General features: G+C 38.3%; 1 protein-coding gene across 1 annotated transcript in view; it reads right to left on the bottom strand.

Annotated features, from left to right (window-relative positions):
- The window catches only part of KDM1A (lysine demethylase 1A), an 89,860-nt gene that overhangs the window by 29,427 nt on the left and 34,392 nt on the right, over positions 1-26,041 (bottom strand). The window contains exons 2-3 of the mRNA XM_007935691.2: positions 22,564-22,729; positions 2,952-3,011 (exon numbers count right to left, since the gene is read on the bottom strand). Coding sequence (XP_007933882.1) covers positions 2,952-3,011; positions 22,564-22,729 — 226 coding nt within the window. The remainder of the gene's footprint in view (positions 1-2,951; positions 3,012-22,563; positions 22,730-26,041) is intronic.

The raw sequence follows: 26,041 nt of genomic DNA, 5'->3' as shown, positions 1-26,041 counted from the left end.
AAAGGAATTACAGAAGTTGAAACTCACTTGTGCCATCAATACATGTTTAAAATAGTGTTGTTCTCCATCTCTATCTTCTACACATCTTCAAAACCTAGTTATTCTTAAAATACTTGACAATATTTAAAAATGAAAATTGGTCTCTAAAAATTCTCATATTTCTTTCTTTTTATTTTGTTGGGATGTTGTTGTTGTTGTTACGTGCCATTGAGTCGTCCCCAACTCATAGCAACCTTATGGACAAAAGAACAAAACACTGCCTGGTCCTGTGCCAGGCTCCCCATCCCTACACTACACCCGAGCCTTATCTTACGTGATAAATGAAGCAATAAACTACTTTGGATGCCCTAACTCATCAGCTTTGCCTTTGGGGGAAAAAAATCTTAAAGAATGAAATTGACTTTAACAATATCCTTACTTAAAAAAGGTAGCAGTAACACAGATAATTCATAAAAAATTTATACTTGGCTCTGGAATACAGTTTTATACTTTTGGGTTTACGCACACTTAATGGAATCTGGTGTTTCAAAGAAGATGCTCCCAATTTTCTGCCTATATACTGATCTTGTCCTCCATTCAATACCTTCTTGCTCACCACTTCATAGGAAATGCCATCAACATCTTTCAGAACGGAGTCATGCTGAAGCAGAACCACCCTCTCCAATGGTCTGACTAGCTAACATTGTCTCTGAAAGCACTGTAAAGTAGCCAGATACGCAGGAAAATAATAGGGGGATGTAAGAATATAGACCCTCTATTTCATGAAATCATTTCCCTCCTGTTCTGATATGATATGGTAGCATTTGATCAGAGCAAGGTAATAGATAAATCAGAATTAAAAGAGAAGAAAAGCCTCACTGAGTGACTTGCCTTTGACTTTTTTCAGGAAGTATATAACTAGCTATATAGCTAGATTTCTAGTTGAAGAGTGAAAAACAAAACATTATGGAAGTTACATAAAAAGACTTTACTTAAAATCAGCAAACTAGAGAAGTACCACATTGAGTCCTATAATGGTTTAAAAAGAATAAAGTACAGGGGAAGAAAAGAAAAGAAGAAGAGAATCTTATGATTCCTTATACTTTAGAATTTCAATCTTCAGGGTCAATGCAATTTTAAATGAGTCTATGACAGAGGCACTAAAAAGACTTCTGGCTTCTCACTCCTTTCCTCCACACCTGTTGATGTATCCCTGGTCTAACTTCTTCGTACTGCAAGCCCTAACCCATAAGCCAGGGGTGATACAATATTACATGTTTAAAGGCAGGAAGCCTGACCATATGACTTCAAGATCCTTCCAGCTCTAAGATTTAGGATGTATATGCCAACTTGATATGGATTTTAAGAAGATATGACCCTGGCCCCAAGCAAGATACCCAGGAAGGTTATCTGGCTTCATTAAGAGAAGGATGTTCATCACTTAGAACCACACACTCCTAATTCTGATTGATCATCTCACAAATGCATGCTTCTGAGCATGACAAAGACCTTTGAAAAGAGACCTTGAAGGGTTCAGAACAATCACCACCACTCCTGGAAACACTCAAATTTATGCTCCATTAACAGTAAGTCAGTAGCACCACAGTTTTATATGAAAGTCTGTTTTCACTTTCAGCAATACATCTTATTTACTTAACCAAAAGAGCAATATTTATTCACATAAAAACAGAAAACAAAAGAAAATTCAAATGTCTTTCTTCAAGATTAAAGCTCTAAAGGCCATCCCTGGTCCTTAACAGGTCCCATGGAAGGTCTATAACTGCAGCATTTGATGAAAAGCATTCTTAAAGGTTTATCTACCACAGATATAGACTCTGAATGAGGATTTTAACTCCTCCAAGATAAGCATGTACTAATTATCAACCTTCAATCCTTGGGATAACATTTAAAGAGATCTATACCTAATATTCTATAACCCCTAACTATGATTTCTGTACCAAGAGTGAACTACTTTGATTCAAGAGAGTACAATGCACATATTCCCTGGATCTGCTATATAAAACTGAAACAGACAAATAATCTGAAAGTAGATTTAACAGAAAGTGACAAACTCTGACAGTGAGTGACAAACTCTTGACAGTGAGTAATACCTACTCCAGTTCTATCAAAATGTACATATAAACCAGCTGTGAGCACTGGAATACACAAAACACTGCTTTAAGAAGTAAAGGATGAAAACCTGACATGCTACCTAGGATTACTGGAACAAACCTTAATTGTTCCAGATGGTGACCCCTATAAATCATTTAACCCTTTGTTTTTTTCTACAGGTAAAAATCTCATATTGTTTGGTCTGAAAAGAAAGTACTGCGGACAGACTTTTTCAAAGCAGTAATTTTCATGTTAAAAAAAAATTTATTAATACATTTTATTGAAACAATTTATGTACAGTGAAATACACAAAACCAAAGTGACATGGGTCAACGCATCAAAAATTTTTTTTAAACTGCAAAATGATTACGTAATGTTGATTGAAAAAAATGTAGCTAATACCATGTAACAACCATTTCTAAAAGTATGTCATTCGCCTGTATAATTCCTCTGACTAGTCTCAGAATGCCCCTCAGTCCTATTTTTGTGAAGACTTTCCAGCCTATGGTTTCTGTGTATATTGCTGTTATTTCTTCATTATTACAGGTCCCAGGACTCCTAAGTCTGTATTTTACATCATGTTTAATATTACCATAAAGGCTGCTGGGGAGAAAAGTACCCACCATCCCATCAAAAACATGAAGAGTGGAGGGCTGAGATCGGCCTGAGGACTTCAGAAGGTTTTGCTTGCTTTTGGTCTGGCTACACTTTCTCCTATTATACTACTCTATCCAGTGCGCTAAATATCTCCTGCGCTTCTGGCTAAAATGTGGATACCACAGCCAAAAACACTTGCAAGCATCAATCCCTGACTTGGCGGCTCTTGCTACTAAGTGGCAAGCATCTAATGCCACCCTCACCTGATGCTTGGCCGTCTCCATACCCTCCAGAACTGTCGTCTTGAAGTCCTCCTGCTTGCCCTGTGGAAGGAAAGAGGAGAACTCAGGGACCTTACTCCATAAATTAAGATATTATCTGGACGATAAAGGCCTAGTAGTTGGCGACTCACGAATTCACCACCAACTAGTAAACCCATTTTCAGAGAACTCCTTCTTCTGGAATCAAGGCCCAGAGAATTACATTGTAGTCTTCCAAATTCTGGTTGGAAACTTCCAACTTTACACACTTGGTTCTTGTTGAAAGGCAATGGAACAAAGTACATAGTGTTTCTAATCACTAAATACTTGCTGTCAGTATTATTTAACAGTCAAGGGGAGACGGGGGAAGAAACAGGATCCCATGTGTCTTTTACTACCCATTGCTAGACTGAGAACAGATGGGCATGGGCACTAGGATCTAGAGTTGTAACAATTCAGCATCAGCTCCATATCCCTTTAACTTTCTACCTAAAAAGAATATATATAAGACAATTAAAAAAAAGATGAATAATTTTAATGAAAAACTCTCCCCTTCTCTTCAAGGGAGAGACTATATCTAAAAGATCCAGCTCCAAAAGCAATTTTATTCACTACACATACTAAAGAGTACTAGAGCTGAATATGCCAGTGCTTCCTTAGAACTTCAGAACATACCTCAAGACGCCCTACAGTCATATGCCAAGTACTACAGACGGACACACACTCTGGAGAGGGAGAGAGGTGTAGACAAAATCTTGGGAGAGCATCTACCACAAGCTACATAAATCTTGTATTAAATGTTCTATATTGATTAATAACTTCAAGAAAAGTATCAAAACTTGAAAGTTCAATCTGAAAAAATCAGAACTGTCTTCTAGACTCTTCCAAAACTTATCACCAAGAGAGATGCCATACTCTTCAGCTTCTAGCCACCTGCCACACTATGGAAAAACTACAGTGTGATGTATTGAAGATATGAAAGTATCAATGATTTAAAGCTGGACAAGTTTCATTAAACAATTTATTTTAAAAGACATATCCCAAATAGAAAGCAGATTGATTATTCCATTATTTGAGTTAGAAGGGAGTAGTAAAGTGAAACATAGTCCCTTACTGTAATAAAGCTCCAAGGTCTGTGGGTCGGTGAAGAAAAAGTAGTATCTTCACCTTTAAATATATGAAGGTTCTACAAGGTTATTCTTCTCAAGTAGGGCACAATGTATGTTTTGTTGTTTACAACCCTTGGAAAAGGACACATAATTTTGAAGAGATGGTATCAATCACTAAATCCAATCTGTAAATTTATCTTTAAAATGCAGACACTACATTTTAAATTTTACTTAATGTTAATTTTTATGAAGTTCTCAGTTTATTCACAAGCTTTTCTAAGTTTTTTCTTCATTTTAAAGTAATTATTTAATGTTAATTAAATTATTGCCATTGTTTGATTTGGTTCCAAATAGAATTAAGCTAGATAAAAACAGTGAAATTATACTGGAGAAAGGGAAGAGGAGGAGGCTCAGAAAGAAACAGAAACTTCCAAGAATAATGGTTAAGTATAAGAATAACATAGCTCCTCTCTTTCATATTATGTTCCTGGCTTGGTAAGGAATGAAAGCAACAATCTTTTATTATGAAGGCATCTTACCACTTCTAAAAAAAACAAAAACAAAGCCAAAAGAACAATGATAAAAAACACTTTCAAGCTAGCCACTGTCTGAATTCTTTAATTGTTCCTATTTCTATCATTTTCCTTCTCCTCCTACTATATGTCATATATATGTTAATTAGTTTATTTTAGTCTACAGGTGGCTCTCAGTCCACTGAGTTTTTCTCTGTGAGTCAGTATTACTTAACAGAAATATGGATTTCTTACCTCTGACTTATGTGCTCAAAAGGTTAACAAGAGTAAAAGAGCAATGTAGGACAGAAATCTTTTGTCTTTGATAAAATATGTAGAAATATGGAAAATATTCAATACCCTGGGAAGATTTTAAAAAAGGATCCCTCATAAAAGCAAAAAGTAAAAAAAAAAAAAAAAAGAAAGAAAAGAAATTCCGAAGTATTATTTAAGCACAGAAATAGGAGGAAACCAAGCAGAAAGTGATAGAAACATTAAAAAAAAATAAGAAATGACAAAAAACAAAAGTAATCTGTAAGCATTCCCAGGTATATAGTAGAGCTGACAAGGGACAAGGTTATAGTCACTTCTTGGCCACAGCTAGCTACCCAGAGGAAGTAGTAGTTGGACCTATGGGCTCGGGACCATAGTCACAGGGGACATCAAGCTCAACTGGCATAACATATTATACAAAAACATTGTTCCACATCCTACTTTGGCAAGTAGTGACTGGGATCTTAAAAGCTTGCAAGGAGCCATCTATATGCAATGATGGGTCTCTTTTTGTTCAGAGCAAAGAAGAATGAAGAGAACCAAAGATGCCTAGAAACAATTAGTCCAAGGGACTGGTACACCATGCAGTCCTCAACCTATATGACTATGAGACCAGAAGAACTAGATGGTGCCCAGCTACCACTTTCAACCACTGAGATCCTAGATAGAGTGGGAGAATGACATGGAACAAAACTCAAAATCATTTAAAAAAAAAAAAAAAGGGGGGGGGGGACGACCAGGTTTGTCGGTCTGATAAAGCCTGATGGAACCACTGAGACTATGACCCTAGCTGCTCTTCAGATCTAGAACTGAACCCACTCCTGTAGCTTCCAGCCGAACAAAAGACAGGCATTATGAGCTGAACATTTACATCAGGTATATACACTCCTTTGGAGAGATCAATCATGAAAGAATAGAAGGGCTGTGCATGCACAGGGAGACAGCTGGGGGTTGGGGCAGGAATGCATATGGGAGGGAAGGATTCAGGGAAGAGGTTACCATGGGGAAGAAGCGGAAGGGGAGCTGTTGCACTGTGGGAAATTGCAGTCAATGTCATGAGAAAAAGTGTATGTAAGTTACTGTATGGAAAGGGAATTTGGTCTGTAAACTCTCACCCAAATCACAATTTAAAAAAATAAACAAAAACTAAACTAAAAAAGCACTTAAAATGAAATAAAAGAACAAAATAGTTATCTATTTACTTAACAAAGGTTTATAACTCATCTGGAAGTAAATGATGAGGTTGCATTTCTCACCTCCTGAGTACTTTAAGGACGTGTACTGGTAGCGTAGTGCCTAAGGCACTTGACTGCTAACGAGAAGACTGGCGGTTCAAACCCACCAGCCACTCCTCGGAAGGAAGATGGGGCAATCTACTTCCGTAGTGATGGTGCCTCGGAAACCCAAGGAGGGGTCGCTATGAGTCGGGTCCGACTTGACGGCACATAACAACAACAACAACACTTCACCAAAGACAGCTGAAAAGGATCATCTTTATTAGTGTCGCATTGTGGACCAATTCTTCATCACTTTTTAAACACAGCACACAAATAGATGCAGCTAACTTTCTATCCAGGTAGTGTCTCTTGATTAGTGTGTTGTTATGTGCCATAGAGTCAAACGTGACTCATAGTGACCCCTTCTAGGGTTTCCAAGGCAGTATCACTGTGGAACATTTAAAATGCCATATTCATCTCCTCTTCAAGTCTTTTCAGCCTAGGACTCTGCTTCTCATAGTGGCATAAAGGCATGTAACAGCAGGCTAACATAGTTCCTATCTTACATGAGCTCAAATTCAAAATAGAAAATGAAAATGTGCAAAAGCAACTTTTTAGTATCACCTTGATTTTGACACTACTACACTGGAGATTTCCTTTTGTTTATATTCCACCATGGTCCACATTTAAAAACAAAAAACAAACAAACAAACGCCTGAAGTATGAAATAAAGACCAGAGTAGAGGCTATCTATGCATATTTTCCCTAAACTGAAAAATCTTCTTGGTGTATCTTACATGACAGCCTTTCAGGTGTCTTCTAAACTTTCTATAGATCTGCTAAGTCATCCTTGAAGAAAAGTAAAGTATTTTAGTTATAGTGACACTACAGGATGCTCTTATCTTGATTAAAATACTCCAGAAATTACTCTTCCAACAGCTTTAGGAAGCCTATGGTGACTTTCAAATACCTTACCTGCAGAACGTTGAGGTGAGAACCACTAGTTTGTTGTTCCCAAGAACATATTGACCAAAAGATTCACAATTTGACCATCCAGTTTCTTGGAATTACATTCAAATTGATGACTTCTAGAAACATTTGAAAAACACCTGTATCTTTCAGGAAGCAATGATTTTTAAACAGAAGATCAATCCATGAAACTGGCCAAATTTATACACTAAACGCTGATACTTAAGAAATTAAAAACCCACTGTTGTTGAGTTGATCTGACTTATAGTGACCCCTCTTTGGGCTTCCGAGGCAGTATCACTACAGAGGTAGATTCCCCAACCTTCCTTCTGAGGAGCGGCTAGTGGATTTCAACCACCAGCCTTCTGGTGGTTAGCAGTCAAATGCCTTAGGGACTACACCACCAGAGATCCCCCTAAGAAATTAGAAGGAGGAAAAATATTTCAAAAAGTTAAAGCCATCTTTGAACACATAAGCAACTACTGTATTAACATACCAGTAGAGTTTTTTATTTAATTGTCTCATTAATTCAATGGTTACTGGACACCCCAAAATTACAAAGCACAAATACAAAAGTTGAATTTAGATAACAGTCCCTACTTTCAAGAAGTCTATACACTAATTAGGGAAAGATGAAAAATGCCTGTAAAAATTATTTTTAGGAAAAAAGAAGCTAAGACAGACTTCACAGAAGCTTTTCAGAATAAGTCCAGAGAGAGATGGATAGACTTGAGAGGCAGCAAAATCAACACTATGGCCCAGAACAACACGGACAAAGGTAAGGAGAAAAGCACAGACATGATATGTGCAGAGGACTATGCAGTACCCAGTCTTAAAGAAGGAGATGATCAGCAAGAGCAGTGGGATATCAAGTAGGATGGGCAAAATGGGCCACCTGCAGGGCCAAAACATAAACTTGATCTTAGTAATAATGGGGGAAAACAGTTTGATCTTTGGCAGGAGAGCAGCAAAACAAGTGATATTTTAGTTAAACTAATCTGGTCCATCTGCACTGGTTGGATTAGAGGAGAAAGGTGACCTAGATAAAGGAGATCCAATTGAAAAACTACTGAACTAATTTATAATCTAGATGTGAAGTGAAATCCATTATGGTAACAAGGTGATCAGGAGAATGGCTACTGTTTTGGTTACCTAGTGCCACTCTGACAGGAAATACACCACAAATGGTATAGCCTTAACAAACAGGAGTTTATTCTCTTATAGTCCAGGAGGCTAGAAGTGCAAGTTCAAAGTGCCAGGCTCTAGGGGCTGGGTGGAAGCCCCTCAGCCTTGGGTTTCAGCTCTGCCTTCAGCTCCCAGTCCACTGAAGCTAGAGGCATTTCTTCACTCAGATAGCTGCTGGCTGCTGAGGCTAAGAAGCCCAAGGTTGACAAGTAAAAAGGCACAGCCCCGATGTTACCTAATCACACGGCAGGCAACATTAATTTAAGTCCATTGTAAGGCCCAAGGTTGGCAGAGCATGGCAAGCTGCTGAACAATGACATGGCTACACGCAGGGCTCAAGGTGCCATAAGATACAGACCATTCCCAGAGCTGCTTCTTATATACAGGAAGCAGACCACATACCCAAAGCAGCTACTCAGCTGCTTGTGGTAGATCCCACCACAAGTTGATTGCCAGTCACATCATGAGGAATAACTAACATCAACTGCCCAGCCAGTCAACCAGGCCCAGCCAAGTTGACACAAAAACATAACCACCACAATTCTACCCCTTGTCAACTTGGCACCTGTAAAGACCCTCAATGGGTGGTATCTATAACAGGTCTCCTCCACTGGGTGGCTCCTGTCCCCTAGTTCCTGACTGGCAACCTCACCCCCTTGGCCTGGTGGGCCCCGTTCCTCTCCCTCTTGGGCATGGCAGCCCTGCCCCCTCACTCTTGGGCAGTAGCTATGGCTTCATCCTCCCCCCTCCAGCTCACATGAATGAGCAGCCCCACGCTCCAGAACCAAGTTGCTGAAGGTTTGGCTCTGAAACCTAGGGGGCTGTGGTGGTTCCACCCCCAAAGGCCATGGTCCTACCCTTTCAGGCTTAAGCAGCTCTGTTTCCGTTTCCTTGGTCGCTCCGCTTCTGCCGATTAATGCTGAAGGTAGCCCACTCCGATGGGAATCTTCCTGCCCCCAAAGCATTCAACTTTCTTGCTCTGTGGGCCGGCCAACCTGCTACTCCATTTCATGCCGGTCTTTTTTACCAATTAATGCCCCAAGGCAACCCACTCCACCAGTAAGCAGCCCAACGAAAGCCATAGCTTTCTCCTCCGTGGGCTGGTAAGGCTGTCACTGTCTCATGCCGGTTCTCTCGGCTCTGCTCCTGCCGTCTCTCATACCCGTCTCTCGGCTCTGCTCCTGCTGTCACTCATTCCGCTCTCCTGCTCTGCTCCTGCTGTCTGTCATGCCGTATACCGGGGTTTCTCTGACAGGGTCTCAGGTCAAGGACACCCTCCATTTCTGTTTCCACATTTTAGGTATTTGTCAGAGCAGCACCCCACTCTCTTTAGTAAATTCTGTTCTGGTTACCTAGTGCTGCTCTGACAAGAATATACAGCTACAAAATCCAATGCCCTCAATTCTGATTCATAGTAACCCTATAGAAAAGAACTGCCCCATAGGGTTTCCAAGTCTATAATCTTTATGGAAACAGATTTCCACATCTTTCTCCTGTGGAGCAGCTGGTGGTTCGAACTGCCTATCTTTTGGGTTAGCAGCCAAATACTTAATCACTGAGCCATCAGGGGTCTTTGAGAATGGATATTACACATCAAAGAGAGTAAGCACAGGAAGACACATGACTTTGTAACAAATTGATGAGAGAGAGAAACGACTTTCAAAATGACTCCAAAGTTTTAAGTTCAACAGTACTAATACCATGGAAAAATAGGAAATTTGGGAGATACTACATAGAAATATTCTAAAGATGGGTGGAAATTAAAGAATAGAATCCAAAGAAAGAATAGAGCTAAAAGACTTTAAAACAGCATGAAAGTAATAATATACTCTGAGAGTTTGAAGCAGTTATTAATGTGTGATGAAACTCATGAGTATACGGAAAGCCATAGTTTCAAAAAGGAACTGATCAATACAGACAAATACTAAAAAGTTTTCTTAAAAAAAACATTGCAAAAGGTCATGAACTGTTAGTAACCATTACCACTTCAGAGTGCCTTCCTGTCCTCTCTGTAGTGAGAGGTGGCTTAGAAACACTATTCTAGTATCTCATTCTTGATCCATCTCTTTCCTGCTAATTCTCTATGGTTCTTAGAAAATGAAAATCACAGTTATAAGAAATGCAAAGAGAAGTAAGTAAATAAATAAGTAAACTGGGCTCACTGAGGTAAATTAAATTTGTTCTTGACTCTGACTCACAGATACCCCATGTATAACAAAATACATGTCTGATCCCATACTGTTCTCTTAGCCTAAGGAAAAGGAAAAGCCTCAGGGGTTCCTCTGCAGCACCCTAGAGGTTTTTTTTTTTTTTTAAATCATGGCTGCCACTGTTCTATACTCTCCAACAAAATTATTCAAAATCAAATTTATGGGTTCTAGTTGGAGCAGCCCACTACTCGTGTGTCAGTTTGTTGCACTGTGGTGGCTTGCATGTTGTTGTGAGACTAGAAGCTACACCACCGGTGTTTCAAATACCAGCAGAGTCACGCAAGGCAGACAAGCTTCAGCAGAGCTTCTAGACTAAGACAGACTTGGAAGAAGAAAGAGCTCATCCACTTCTCAAAGACTTGGCCTGTGAAAACCTTATGAATGGCAGTCAAGCACTGTCTGATATATTACTGGAAAATGTTATGAATAGCCCTGAAACACTGTCTGATATAGTGCTGGAAGATGAGACCCACAGGTTGGAAGGCACTCAAAATACGACTGGGAAAGAGCTGCCTCCTCAGAGTAGAGCCAACCTTAATGATGTGGATGGAGTAAAGCTTTCAGGACCTCCAATGGCTGATGCAGCACAACTTGAGATGCAACAGTTGCAAACATCCATTAATAATCAGAACATGAAATGTACAAAGTATGAATCTAGGAAAATTGGAACTTGTCAAAAATGAAATGGAACGCATAAAGATTGATATCCTAGGCATTAGTGAGCTGAAATGGACTGGTTTTGGCCATTATGAATCAGACAACCATATGATCTACTATGCCAGGACTGACAAAGTAAAGAGGAATGGTGTGGCATTCATCGTCACAAAGAATGTTTCAAGATCTATCCTGAAGTACAGTGCTGTCAGTGATAGGAAAATATCCATACGCCTACAAAGAAGATCAATTAATACCACTATTATTCAAATTCATGCACCAACCACCAAAGCCAAAGACGAGGAAATCGAACATTTCTACAACTTCTGCGGTCTGAAATTGACCAAACATGCAATCAAGAAGTGTTGATTATCACTGGCGACTGGAATGCAAAAGTTGGAAACAAAGAAGAATCATCAGCACTTGGAAAACATGGTCTCGGTGATAGAAATAACACTGGAGATCACATGACAGAATTTTGCAAGACCAGTGACTTATTCATTGCAAATACCTTTTTTCAACAACATACATGGCAGCTATACACATGGACTTTGCCAGATGGAGTACACAGGAATCAGATCGACTACATCTGTGAAATAAGGTGATGAAGAAACTCAGTATCTTCAGCAGTACAAGGCCAGGAGCTGACTGTGGAACAGACCATCAATTGCTCACATGCAAGTTCAAGTTGAAGCTGAAGACAATTTAAAACAAGTCCAAAGATACCAAGGAGTCCAAAGAGAGCCAAAATATGATCTTGATTATATCCTTCCTGAATTTAGAGACCATCTAAAGAACAGATTTGATGCACTGAACACAAATGATGGAAAACCACAGGAATTATGGGATGGCATCAAGAACACTATCTTTGAAGAAAGCAAAAGATCATTAAAAAGACAGGAAAGGAAGAAAAGACCAAATTGCACATCAGAAGAGACTCTAAAACTTGTCCTTGAACAGAGAGGAGCTAAAGCAAATGAAAAAAATGACAAGGTAAAAGAGCTGAATAGAAGATTTCAAAGAGCAGCTTGAGAAGAAAAAGTAAATTATTATAATGAAATGTACAAAGACCTGGAGTTAGAAAACCAAAAGCAAAGTACATGCTTGGCATTTCTCAAGCTGAAAGAACTGAAGAAAAAATTCAAGCCTCAAGTTGTAATATTAAAAGATTTTATGGACAAAATATTGAATGATGCAGGAAACATCAAAAGAAGATGGAAGGAATACAGAGTCATTGTACCAAAAAGAATTGGTCGATGTTCCTCCATTTCAAGAGGTGGCATATGATCAAGAACTAATGGTATTGACAGAAGAAGTTGAAGGTGAACAGAAGGAACTGGTGACGAACAAGGCTCCAGGAATTGTCAGAATACCCACTAAGTTGTTTCAACAAACAGATGCTGCACTGGAGGCACTCAGTCATCTATGCCAAGAAATTTGGAAGATAGGTACCTGGCCAACTGACTGGAAGAGATCCGTATTTGTACCCATTCCAAAGAAAGATGATCCCACAGAATGCACAAATTATTGAACAATATCATTAATATCACACACAAGTAAAATCTTGCTGAAGATAATTCAAAAATAGTCAAAGCAGTTTTTGACAGAGAACTTCCAGAAATGCAAGCTGGATTCAGAACAGGATGTGGAACAAGGGCTATATCATTGCTGATGTCAGATGGATGTTGGCCAAAAGCAAAGAATACCAGAAAGATGTTTACTTGTGTTTCATAGACTATGCAAAAGCATTTGATTGTGTGGATCATAAAAAATTATGGATAAAACTGAGAAGAATAGGAATTCCAGAACACGTAATTGTGCTCATGAGGAACCTGTACATAGACGAGGAGACTGTTGTTCAAACAGAACAAGGGGATACTGTACAATTTAAAATCAAGAAGGGAATTTGTCAGGGTTGTCTACACTGTAGACTCTATGATTAGAGGCTCCTTCTATTTTAAATATGCCTTGAGTCTATAATTCTAAGAGGAAGTTATAACCTCGTAGGTACTAAAAAAATCACGTGTTTTTGCAAAAAGGACATGGTGGCAGCATCCTCTGACCTCTTCTAACTTCACAAGGAGGAGAGAGAAGTATCAACAGCAACAGCTTAAGGCTGATTCCTAACAGCAAAATTAGGACATGCTACCACCCTCCAACCTTTTCATTAATTCTAATACCTACCATCCCTCCCACGGTACTCACTATTTCTCTGGTAGGTTCTCAGTGCAGTAGCCACACAGAACTCACAGACTACAGTCACAATTATGGAACTGATGAGGAAAGTTAACAGGTTACACAATGTTCAGGATACAATTCTTCAATCAGGACAGCCTCCCCTTGGCCACACCCTCAGGCATGCCTTTATTTTGGCCCTTGTCTCAGGCCTGCCCTGCAAGTGTTATGAAGTTCTTTAGCTCTGCCTGATAGGCACACCTCATTCTGCCAGCAAGTCTCCTGTCCAAAGACACTCAGCTTTCATGCTCTGTGGGCTCATAAGCCCACCGTCTGTCTCTGTGTCTCTTGGTCCTGTTGCTGCTGCTGCTACCGTTTCACTGCCAATTCTCTGTCCTGTCAGTGTAGGGATCTTGGGTCCAAGGACACGTTCCACTCTCAGCTATTCTGTCTTGATGGTAGTGAGATTCCCTATTCTGGCTCTAGGAGGGCTCATTTTAAGCCTAGCAGAATGACAAGCTGACCAATTACCACATGAGGGTTCCATACACCTGATTTCCATGGTCCCAACCCCACAAGGGTGCCATGTACCTTATTTACATTGTTGTTGTTGTTATGTGCCATCGAGTCAGCCTTGACTCACTACGACCCCTCCTTGGGTTTTCGAGGCGGTATCACTACGGAAGTAGACTGCCCAACCTTCCTTCCGAGGAGTGGCTGGTGGGTTAGAACCGCCAGCTTTCTGGTTAGCAGTCAAATGCCTTAGGCACTATGCTACCAGAGACTAACAAACTATCCAATCCCCTTAGTTGGCCATAAGCACCTTACATTTGTATTGCTCCACCCACTCATCTGGTGGGAGTCTCAAAGACCATGGCTAGAAGAGCCATACCAAGTAATTCTCTGTACCACCGCTCTTCTATCTTAAGATTAGGAACCCTGGTGGCACAGTAGTTAAAGCAGTTGGTTGCTAACCACAATGTTGGCTGTTTGAACTCACCAGCCATTCTGCAGGAGAAAGATGAGGCAGTCTGCTTCCATAAAGATTTTACAGCCTTGGAAACCCTATGGGGCAGTTCTACTCTGTCCTACATGGTTGCTATGAGTCCGAATTTACTTGATGGCTCTAACTCAAACTTACTGTCGTCAAGTAGGATCCTACTCACAGTGACCCCTCCTTGGGTTTCTTAGGCTATGTCACTATGGAAATAGATTGCCCAATCTTCCTTCTGAGGAGTGGCTAGTGGGTTTGAACCACCAGCCTTCTGGTTAGCAGTCAGATGCCTTAGGCACTAGGCCACCAGAGCTACCAACTTGATGGCAATGGGTATTTTTTTTTTTAATCAGAAGATTAAAAATAATAATAATAAATATATAACCCTGTCCTCAAGTGCTTAAAACATTTATAATCAGAAAATATGGCAAAATTTTAAAACTTGTTATATCTTGATGATGTTGTTTTTAGTTGCAGAGTAGGTTCTGACTCATAGTAACCCTACATACAATGGAATGAACACTGCCCAGTACTATGCCATCCCCATAATCATTGCTATGTTTCAACCCATTGTTGCAGCCACTGTCAATCCATCACCTTGAGGGTCTTTTGTCCTACTGATCCTCTACTTTACCAAGCATGATGTCTTTCTCCAGGGACTGGTCTCTCTTGATAACATGTCCAATGTACGTGAGATGAAGTCTCACCATTTTCCCTTCTAAGAAGCATTCTGGCTGTACTTCTTCTAATACAGATTTGTTCCTTCTTCTGGCAGTCCTTGGTATATTCAACATTCTTTTCCAACACCATAATTCAAATGCATCACCATAATTCAAATGCATCAATTCTTTGTCAGTCTTCCTTATTTATTGTCCAGCAAAAATCAAGGCTCCAGTAATTGACAGAATAACAGTTGAGATCCTTCAACAAACAGATTCAACTCTGGAAATGTTCATTTGTCTATGCCAAGAAATTTGGAAGACAGCTACCTGGTCAACTGACTGAAAGAGATCTATATTTGTACCCATTCCAGAGAAAGGTGGTCCAAAAGAATACGGAAATTATCACAGTATCATATGTGATACCACATGCAAATAAAATTTTGCTGAAGATAATTCAAAAACAGTTATAGCAGTACATTGACAGGGAACTGCCAGAATTTCAAGTTGTACTCAGAAGAGGACAAGAAACAAGGATATCATTGCTAAGATGTTTACCTGTGTTTTATTGACTATGCAAAGGCATTCAGTTGTGTGGATCATAGCTAATTATGGATTATGTTATGAAGAAGGGAATTCTGGAACACTTAGTAGTGCTCATACGGAGCCTGTATGTAGATCAAGAGGCAATTGTTCAAACAAATCAAAATGCAGTTTTGATTTTTGCCAGTGCCTTCAGTGCAGCTTCAACTTCTTCCTTCAATACTATCAGTTCTCGATCACATGCTGCTTCCAGAAATGGCTGAACACTGACCAATTCTTTTCAGTACAGTGACTCTGTGTATTCCTTCCATCTTCTTTTGAGGAGAGGAAAGGCAAATCTCAGTACTTACTAGTAAAACTGAAATCCATGTATTAGATTTTTTCCTATCCTCAGAGAATAATATAATTGAAATCCATGTATCTTGATACTTAATACATGAATTTCAATTACATTATTCTCTGAGGAGAGAAAAAAGGTCTACATTAGCAAGTACTAGATTTGCCATTCCTCTCATGATTTAACATTAAAGATTAAATACTAAACTTTTAATCCTTAATTAAAATATTATGTGTGTGTGTGTGGGGGGGGTGCATATATGGTTAACAGTTCCAGATACTTAAAGAATGACCTATTTGTCAGTGACACATTGTTAGAAATGGACTACAAGAAATCTTTACAGTTTCTGAAAGTCACAAGTCAAGTATGTATATCAACCTGGTACAAAAACTGACCTGATATTTTTCTGAATAAACCACCATTACATCCTATTCCTAGTTCAAACTGTGTTTAATAAATGAGCAGATGTTTCTACATAAAGGTGGGTTTCACACATTTTCCTATTTGATCCTCATAACAAGCCCCATTTTACATATGAGAAAATTTTTATATAAACAAAGTATCCTTCTATTACACTATAATCAGGTCAAAGAAATGACAGTAGCAAAAAATTCAAAAAAATTATAAATAAAATTACTCAGCTAGTAAAAAGTAAAACAACCAAATACCAAACAATCAAGGATCTGAAATTGCTTCTTAGAAGACCAACTTCATTCTTTCATGTTTAATGTATAACCCCAAAACTGCATTTTGAGGAGAAATATTATTTTAAAACACTGAGTTCTCACTGTTCTTTATATATGCTTTTATTATATTATTTCACTCCTCAATTTTTATACCCCTAAACTGACAGTAAGGAGCTTTGGTGGCGTAGGGGGTAAGGCAGTAGTTTGAACACACCAGCCACTCTGTGGAAGAAAGATGAGACAGTCTGCTTTTGTAAATTTACCGCTTCGGAAACTCAGTGGGGTTGCTATGGGTTGGAATCAATCCCCTGGCACTGAGTTTGGTTTTTCAGTTTAAACTGACTGAGGATTCTTTGCAAGATGACCTGGTTTTCATCTTTGCACCAATAGAATCCAGCACCATGTGTAGAACAAAGTATTGCAGTCATACAATTAATGTACATAAAGTAAACGAGGGACTACCACACTTGGGGAAAAATATTATTTTGTGTAGGAAATCTGTATTTTATTTAAAAAAAAATTTTTTTTCCTCCACACTATCAATCCCCCTTTCTCCCCTTTATTAACTCTTCTAGTAAGCCAAAAAAGATTTGAGAATACTTCCTTCCTTCCCACCTTTTCTGCCTCTAAGATTCTCTGGAACATTCACACTGAAATTCAGCATTTTAAGAGTACTTCTTATTACACATTTACGTCTCAAACTAGGCTATAAATTCTCTGAGCATAGAGAGCATGTATTGTATAGTACTATATTGTCTTGGTTCATTTTTAGCATCCCTCACAATTTCCACACATATTAAATAAATGTTTTTTCTACTGAATTGATCTTGATTACCTTTTCACTCTGTGACATTTTTTTTCTCAGCCCTCCAGTAAGTTATTCTGGAGCACAGTTCCAGATAGAACATAATGAAATGATGCTATACAAAAAAAAAAAAAGGCAAGAAAATTAATCCTAGGTTTTGTTTTCTGAGTGTATGTATCATATATAATGAGAGCTGAAATGACTTCACGCATTTATTTTCCACTATCAGGTCAAAATGGCAACATGGATAACTCTTGTCAGTAATGAATTCTCCAGCCACTTCTGGTAAATCTACAAAAGAGTGTCTCCTGCTAGGTATGAGGATATAGCAGAACCCTATAATCTTTCCTGTGGAGCTAACTGAAGTAAATTCGCATCAAGAACTACTCTTGCTCTTTGATTCCACTTGTAGGCATGAAGTGAAATCAGGGATAAAAGCCTGGGGTAAATCATTTGAGAATAGTGATAGCCTGATGGGGGGGGGGGGGACCTTCCCATACTGCCAAACCCCATACTTGTCAACCACCGCCCATGCCTACTGCCCCCGTTATGTCTTGCAGGGGAAAGCAGAGTACCTTAAAACAAAGAACTATGTAAGTATAAGGTGATGATATTAGGACCACTGATTTTTTCTTTTAAAGTAAAGCAATCAGCCTTCAACTCTTCTCTGGTCATATTCTATTATAACAAGTTCTAAAGGATGGTCCAAAAGATTCTGCCTTTTGAATTACCCATCTATCAAATTTTGAGAAATCTTCTGTCGTATGGATATTTTCATTATAACAGCATCTGTGATTAAATTTCACTGAATTTAAAAGTAAATTCTTTTATCTATGTATAAAAATACATTTTATATTTTTTCTGTAAGTTAGTATTTTTAGTAATTCAGGTTACATCCCCTTTTATGTGAAATTGTTTGATGAATGAAACAATTTCAATGAATGAAATGAACACTACATGAACAGGGACCTAAAATTTATTAAAATCACATCAGATATTTTTTGTCATACCAACCTCTCACTTCAATGAACTGTAAATATTTATTTGATAGTCTATGTCTCTTAAAAACACGCACACCCTCATCATGCACAACAGAGAAGAGATTAAGTACTTCTTTTGGTTCAAATAAGAATATAAAAAGACATAAAGTGAATCTTCCCATGGTCTTTGAATAAAAGAAGGTAATAAAACAGAACTGTCACCAATCAGCAAACAATATCTAAAGAAAGCCATTTGAAGAGGTAACCAATGGTTTAAACAGAAGCCTCTGAGCTCAATTACTGAGTATTAGGACACTGCTAAGCAAAGAACAATAGTACGCACACAAACACAAACACACACGATTTCATATGTATGTGTGTATGTATATTTAAATATACTTCTGATATCTATGGTGGCATGGTGACTAAGACATATGACTGCTAACCAGAAGACTGGAGGTTCAAACCCATAGCCTCTTCTTGGAAAGAAGACTGGGCAATCTACTTCCATAATGATATCACCTCAGAAACCCAAGGAGGGATCGCTATAAGTCAGAATCAACGTGACATTAGTGAGTCTAGTTTTTTGGTTTCCTGATATCTATGTTGATTAACTTTCATTCTCAACTCATTAACTTTAAGTTTTGAGAACAGCATCTTTAATAGATCATTTCCAATTTCCTTTTACTTATTTTAGAATGTTTCCACAGAAGTCTCAGGTTGGTACAACTAAGCTAATTCTAACTTCCCCCAAAAAAAGTACATCCTCCCAAAGCAAGGTCCTCTAGTGAAAACACATCAATACAAAATTTAAATCTAGGAACTACAAGTGAGATTTTTCTGGTATATTTCAACAACTGGAAGGCAGTGGGGGGAGAAAAACTAAATCATGTTTCTATATGAAAATTAAAAAGCTGAATATGAGTGAGCTAATACAGTTAATTAGCTTTTCTGTCTTCCTCCTGGTATTCTCCTTCAGGAATTTTCTCCAGGCAACTCATTTTGACTCACTGACTTCAGCACATCTTCTGCTTTCTTAATTAATAAAATATTTTACTCTCCTTAAGATTAACACTGCACAGAGGACACTGAGATCAACTGGCACAACACAGTACATAAAGACAATGTTCTACATCCCAGTTTGATAAGAAGTGTCTGGGGTATTAGAAGCTGTGAGTGGCCACCTAAGATACAACTATTGGTCTCTTCATGCCCAGAGAATGAAGAAAACCAAAACTCAAGGAAGTTACTACAATCCAAAGGACTAATAGCCACATGAACTTTCTCTAGACTGAGACCAGAAGAACCAGATGATGCCTGGCTACCGCTGTTGATCATTCTGACCAGAAACACAATAGAAAGTCCCAATTAGAATGGGAGAAAAATGTAGAACAAAACTCAAATTCATAAAATAGATCAGACTTACTGGTCTCACAAAGACTGGAGGAACGCAGTAGTGCCCTAAGTTACCCTTCTAACATGGACCTGAAACCACTCTGAGGTCAGCTCTTAACCAAATTAACAGACTGGCCTATAAAACAAATAATACCGTGAAGCATGTGCTCCTTAGAACAATCAAGTCTACAAGACCAAAAGGGCAATATTTGTTCAAAAACAAAGATAGGAAGGCAGGAAGGGGCAGGGAAACTGGACAAAGGGAAACAGGGTACCCAGGGTGGAAACAGGGAAAGTGCTGACTGACACATTACAGAGATTGCAAGCAATGTCATGGAACAATCTGTGTAAGAATTATTGAATGGAAAACTAATTTGCTATGTAAACTTTCACAAGTAAAATGTTAAAAAAGAAAATTAACACTGTGGGCAGAAAAGCACAATTTTCTAAATTTAAAGGTTGGTGAATGAAATGTATGCAAACCTTATGTATTTTAAGAGACTGTTAATTTCTAGTTGCTTACTACCTAAAATGATTCATATAAAGAAGATATTAAGGTAAAAAACAAAAAACATACCCACATTTCTCTTAATATTTTAAAATGTCTGCATGGCAATGTTGCAATTCAATTTCTGACTGAAAACTCTTAAGTGAAAGAACTGGTTCTGATAAGACAAAAGATTTGGAAACCCTGGACAGTTTACAAATATTTGAACTCACCTGATAATATTTTATGATTCACCATCAGGGCCCAATCTTCTTACTTATGTAGTACTGCAAGATGCCACACTGCTTTATAGGGAAAAGTAATTCCCTATTGCACTCCAGGTATTTTCAGAAAAACTTTAAGTTGTTTTAAAGGAAAAATATTTTCATAGCCACAAATAATACATTAGCAAGTTTTTGTCTGTTATCAACATATTCCTGAATACTGAAGGTATCGTATCTTAAACTTAAGAAACAAAACTAAATTTTCCAAAAAATACTAAGGTAACTTACTTAAACTAAACCACTGGATTCAAATTAACTAGACAACAAAATAAAAAGATAGTTCTCTAAATCCTAAATCCCTTTGCTAGACATTTACTCTTCCTGGGAACAGTGCCTGATAGTTATGAAATAATAAAACAGAAAACACTAAATGCAAAGAATTGGTTTAAAATTTTCAGAGAACAAAGTGTTTACCACTGACAATCACACCAAAAAAGAAGGTGGGAAGCATATGAGAAATGAGATCATCACTGAACAATCTACAAGGAGCTTGAACTAAGAGATTAGCAGCCTGAAGGTCTACAGCACAGATAGAAGAGAAAAAAGGCAAGAATTTAAAAAAGGAGACAGAAGGAAGAAGGGAACAGAGGGGTAAAAGTTCAAAGTTGGAGGAAAGGAGATAAAAAAGAAGGAAAGAGAGCTAAATATAAAAGACTAGAAAGAGGAGGAAGAAAAATATCAACAAAAAAGAGAAGAGCTTGTGGAGGTACAGAAAAAAGCTTATCTCAGAGATATTAGTCCCAAAAGTAACATACCACTGAGATGAGAAACCTCCCAAGGAGGGTGGGCTGCAGTTGCCCAAGAAATTATTTTAACAAATTTTAGGAAAACCATTCATGTTAGAAAACCCAATTCTTGAGATGAATTAAACCCAGAATATTTTTTAATATTTTCTAACTATATTTCCTTGTTACACTTTATTATCATCCCTGTAACTTATAAAATTTTATTTTTGAGTTTTAGCCAGAATTTGTTTGATAAGATCTAAACCTCAATTTAAATTAACACTTGTTTCTAATTCTCAAGAGTACTTTTTTGTTTTGTTTTAATTCTAATAAATATCTTTTGGTGATTTATAGCAATATCAGAGGGAAGAAAAACCTTTAAAAAAAATAGTTGAAACATAAAATGTCTTAAATGAAATATGTCTTACTCTGGGTACCTAGGAAAGTTATGCAAGATATAGCAGATGGGATCTGAAATAAGTATTTTGTTTTAAAAGGTGCAAGACTAAAAGAATTGGGGAGGTGATGGGTCTGGAGTTACTGGAAATACAGGCACTTAGTAAAAATTTGGTGTCAGGAAGAGTTAATGAGAAGCCTTTAGGGCTGAAGATGCAAAAAGCTTGGTAAGATGTTGCTGTAAGATGTTGTTTTTGTTTAGTCTCTCCAAGCAAGATGGAAGAGTATCCCTGATTGGTCCCAATATTCTCAGAAAGCTAGCTCTTGGGGCTGAGGGGATATCAGTGAGGATTCTGTATAGCTGTTTAAAGCTCTGAAACCAGTATTACAGACTCCAATTATCTTTCCGTGACACACAAGGCAGCTTGTGTGAACTTTGAATGTTATTTCATAGCTTTTTCGTGTATCATTCCTTTGATTGGAGGACTCAATAGCTGAAAAATAATAGGCACTTGGGCCTTTTCCTTTTGACTTCAGAATAAATTCTTACATTTGTCTGCCATGTAAAGGCACTTCTCACAACTGATCCACACCATGAACGTTTTATCACAAAGTATCTAGCCATGTGGTAAATGCTTATGTTAGCCATAACAACTTTAGGACCATTCCCTATCTAAATTCTGTGTCAGAGCTGTCATTGAGAGGTCTAGGTCTTTGGATTTGGCATCATATATGTTTTCTCCTCCTTTCCAACTCCCTGATACTCCCACTAGCCTGCACCCCATCCTTCACTTTCCTACTAAATGTACAGACACACACACAAAAAGAGTACCAGTACCACTATGTATGCACATATATATGTCTATATCACACACACACACACACACACACACACACACGGCAAAAGCCCCAGTATCAGTTAAACCAAAGAAGAAAACGTATCATTACAGAATAAGGAACAAATGGATCTGTTCTTATTTCTAAGACAAAGCAAAACTGTGGTTGGTTACTGCAACTCACCAGATGGTTCTTCAGGCTCACTTTCATTTTCTTCCTCAGGTGGTGCTTGAGGGGGTGGTGGGGGAAGCTTCTTTTCCTTCTCTGCTTTAGCATTTCTCTCTTCTTCTGAATAATACTCATCTTCTGAGAGGTTGGCCAAGCTTTCATCCATCTCTCTGTACTCTACCTATACGGAGATTATACCAGGGAAAACTAAATACAGTAAACATCTAAAATCAAGGACTCTATTTGGAACCATCAATGAATGAGATTGCTTTCTGACTTCCAATTTTAAGGGAAATAAGCAAATAACTCTGGTAGCGTAGTGCCCAAGACACTTGACTGCTAACAAGAAGGCTGGAGGTTCAAGCCCACCAGCCACTCCTTGGAAGGTAGGTTGGGCAATCTACTTCCGTAGTGATACTGCCTCAGAAACCCAAGGAGGGGTCGCTATGAGTCGGGTCTGACTCCATGGCAAATAACAACAACAAAGCAAATAACAAAGAACAGGCTCTTGATTAAGTATTTATTGAAACTAAAACTTTTGTGAAAAACTCTTGTCAGTTCAGATTTAGCCATCTATCTGTATAACTGCTGCAAAAGACCTCTTTAAAGTGTTACAGAGCAAAGATGTTACTTTTAAGATGAAGGGTGCTCAACCCAAGCAATGATATTTCCAATAGCCTTATATGCATGTGAGAGCTGGACAACAAACTGTGATGCTGGCGAAGAATACTGAATGTACTGTGGACTGCTAGAAGAATGAACAAGTTTGTCATGGAAGAGGTACAGCTGGAATGCTCCTTAGAAGCAAGAATGGTCAGACTTTGTCTCTCATATTTCAGTCACCCTGCCAGAAGAGACCAGTCCCTGGAGAAGGATATCATGCTTGGTAAAACAGATGGTCAGTGAAAAGGGGATATTTGACATAGCCCATTGACAATGGGCTCAAACGTGACAATGACTGTGATGGTGCAGGACCAAGCAGTGTCTCGTTCTGTTGTACATAAAGGTTGCTATGATTCAGAAGCAACACGACAGTGCCTAACAACAACCTAACAATAACAACAACCTAACAATAACCTAAGTTTTACATCATAGTGCTAACATTCAGATCAATGATGCTGAGGCTCTACATCTAATTAAAAACATACACACGACATACATGTTCACTATACAGCACACACTGGGAGTTTCAATGAAAGATTAAAATAACCGTCAGTTAAACAAAAAGACAGTTAACCAGAATAGTTAGTCTGTCAATGCTAAGTTTGTGTTCCTAACTACTATTCCATGGGAAAACAGCAAAAGAATTCCAGAAAGTAAATGGAGACAGGAGTGAAATAAAAGTTGCGAATAGCGACAGTCAAACTGAAACTATGAAAAGGTATACATATATATATATAAACTAACTAGTGACCTAAAAGAGTTAAGTGATCAGCAAAGAAGCTCTATCACAAAAACTTAAGGAATAGTAAGTGATGAGGAAACAGAGGCTACCAGTCTTACCACTACTAAGTCACACTCTGGTCATAAAGGCAAAAAAATTAGGTCAGTAAAAGAAAGAGGAAACCATTTTAGCAAACATTTTGTTGGGGGTAAAGGAGCACAGAATAAGGAAGATTATGTTATGAACCTGTTCGTCAAAATTGCCACAAAATAGTCATCAACATTGGAACTGGCAAATTGTCAATGTGCCTCCCACCCTAATAAAGATTCCAAAAGTTCCTGGGTGGCACAGATGGTCTACGCTCAGTTGGTAACCAACTGTTGGTGGTTCAAACACACCTAGTAGTACTACAGAAGCTGAAGGCCCCATGATCAGCTTCAGTAAAGATAGCAGCCAATCCAACTTCATCGTCAACAGAATCTCTCCCAAAGAACACATCAACAAATAAATGCCTCAATAAACATAGAGATTCCAGGAAGCCACAGAAACCATAGCTTTCTATTATGGATTCAATGAACAGATAAAATGAATTTAAAAAAAAATAATTTATCAGGTATGGAAACAGAGCAAAGACAATGTGGTTTCTACATATAAACCAAAACCAAACTCACTGATGTTGAGTCGATTCGACTCATAGCAACCCCTCCTTGGGTTCCCGGGGTGGTATCTCTATAGAAGTAGATTGCCCAGTCTTCCTTCCGAGGAATGGCTGGTGTGTTTGAATCACCAGTCTTCTGGTTAGCAGTCAAATGCCTTAGGCACTACACCATCAGAGCTGTCCTTTCCACATATAACAAACCTAATTTATTAATTTCCTAAAATGAATAAATGAATAGTCCTGTGGACATAATCTAACTTTCAAAATATCTTTGAAATAGTTCCAGATGGCTGGCTGATTTTTCTTTTTTTTTTTTTTTTTTAAATGACATGACTACAGGAGTAAGGGTGGGGTAGCTAGTGGAGGTAGTAGAGTTTTACTAAAAACAGAAATTGGGTTAGAAAATGGAAACAAAAATTAAGAATAAACTGACTATGATCCATAACCTAAGAATCTTATTTAATATATGAATTATATTCATCTACTCAATAACTGAACACTAAGACTATGGCACAATGAAGAAAATAATTTTGAATGGAAGCACTCCTGCCCTGAAGAACCTGACAATCTAGTCGCAAATAAATGATCCTGATAGGTGACTATTTCATAGAAGGACTTTAATAAAATCTCTAGAAACATAGATGGTAATAAACTTTATCCTAATTGACTGAGAAGCTATAAGAACAGATCCCGGAACTGTTGGTGAGAAAAGGCAAGAACAAGGGGAAAAAAACACTTCAAAAGTGGAGATAAATAAAAAAATGTAATACCTTGCATCCATGAACAATTGCTTCCTTTGTCATGAGACCAGACAAACTGAATAGTGCCTGGCTACCATTAGTGAACATTTTGATCAAAGATTCTATAGAAGAATCCTGAGCAAAAGAGGGGAAACACAGGACAGCATTTCAAAATTTCAAAAAATCTAGACATTCTGGAGCCATGGAGTCTGAATGAACCCCTAAAACTAATGCCCTGAGATAATCTTTAAACCAAAAATATCCCTGAAAACTGGACAAGGTTGTAATCACTTCTTGGCCACAGCCAGCTACCCAGAGGGAGCAAGGTAGGTGGACTTGTGGGCTTGGGACCATGGTCACAGGGGACATCAAGCTCAAATGGCATTAACATACTACACAAAAACATTGTTCTACATCCTACTTTGGCGAGTAGTGACTGGGATCTTAAAAGCTTGCAAGCGGCCATCTAGATGCAACGATGGGTCTCTCCTCGTCCAGAGCAAAGAAAAATGAAGAAAACTAAGATGTGTGGAAACAATTAGTCCAAGGGACTGGTACGCCATACGATCCGCTTAACCTATATGACTCTGAGACCAGAAGAACTAGATGGTGCCCATCTACCACTTGGAGTGGGATCTATGTGGGAGATCCCGGATAGAGTGGGAGAACAATGTGGAACGAAACTCAAAATCATTTAAAAAAAAAAAAAAA

The sequence above is a fragment of the Orycteropus afer genome, unplaced genomic scaffold (genome assembly GCF_000298275.1).
Source record: "Orycteropus afer afer isolate SDZICR_OR568_19922 unplaced genomic scaffold, OryAfe1.0 scaffold00031, whole genome shotgun sequence".
NCBI classification, from domain to species: domain Eukaryota; kingdom Metazoa; phylum Chordata; class Mammalia; order Tubulidentata; family Orycteropodidae; genus Orycteropus; species Orycteropus afer.
This window is presented reverse-complemented; position numbering and strand designations above follow the sequence as displayed.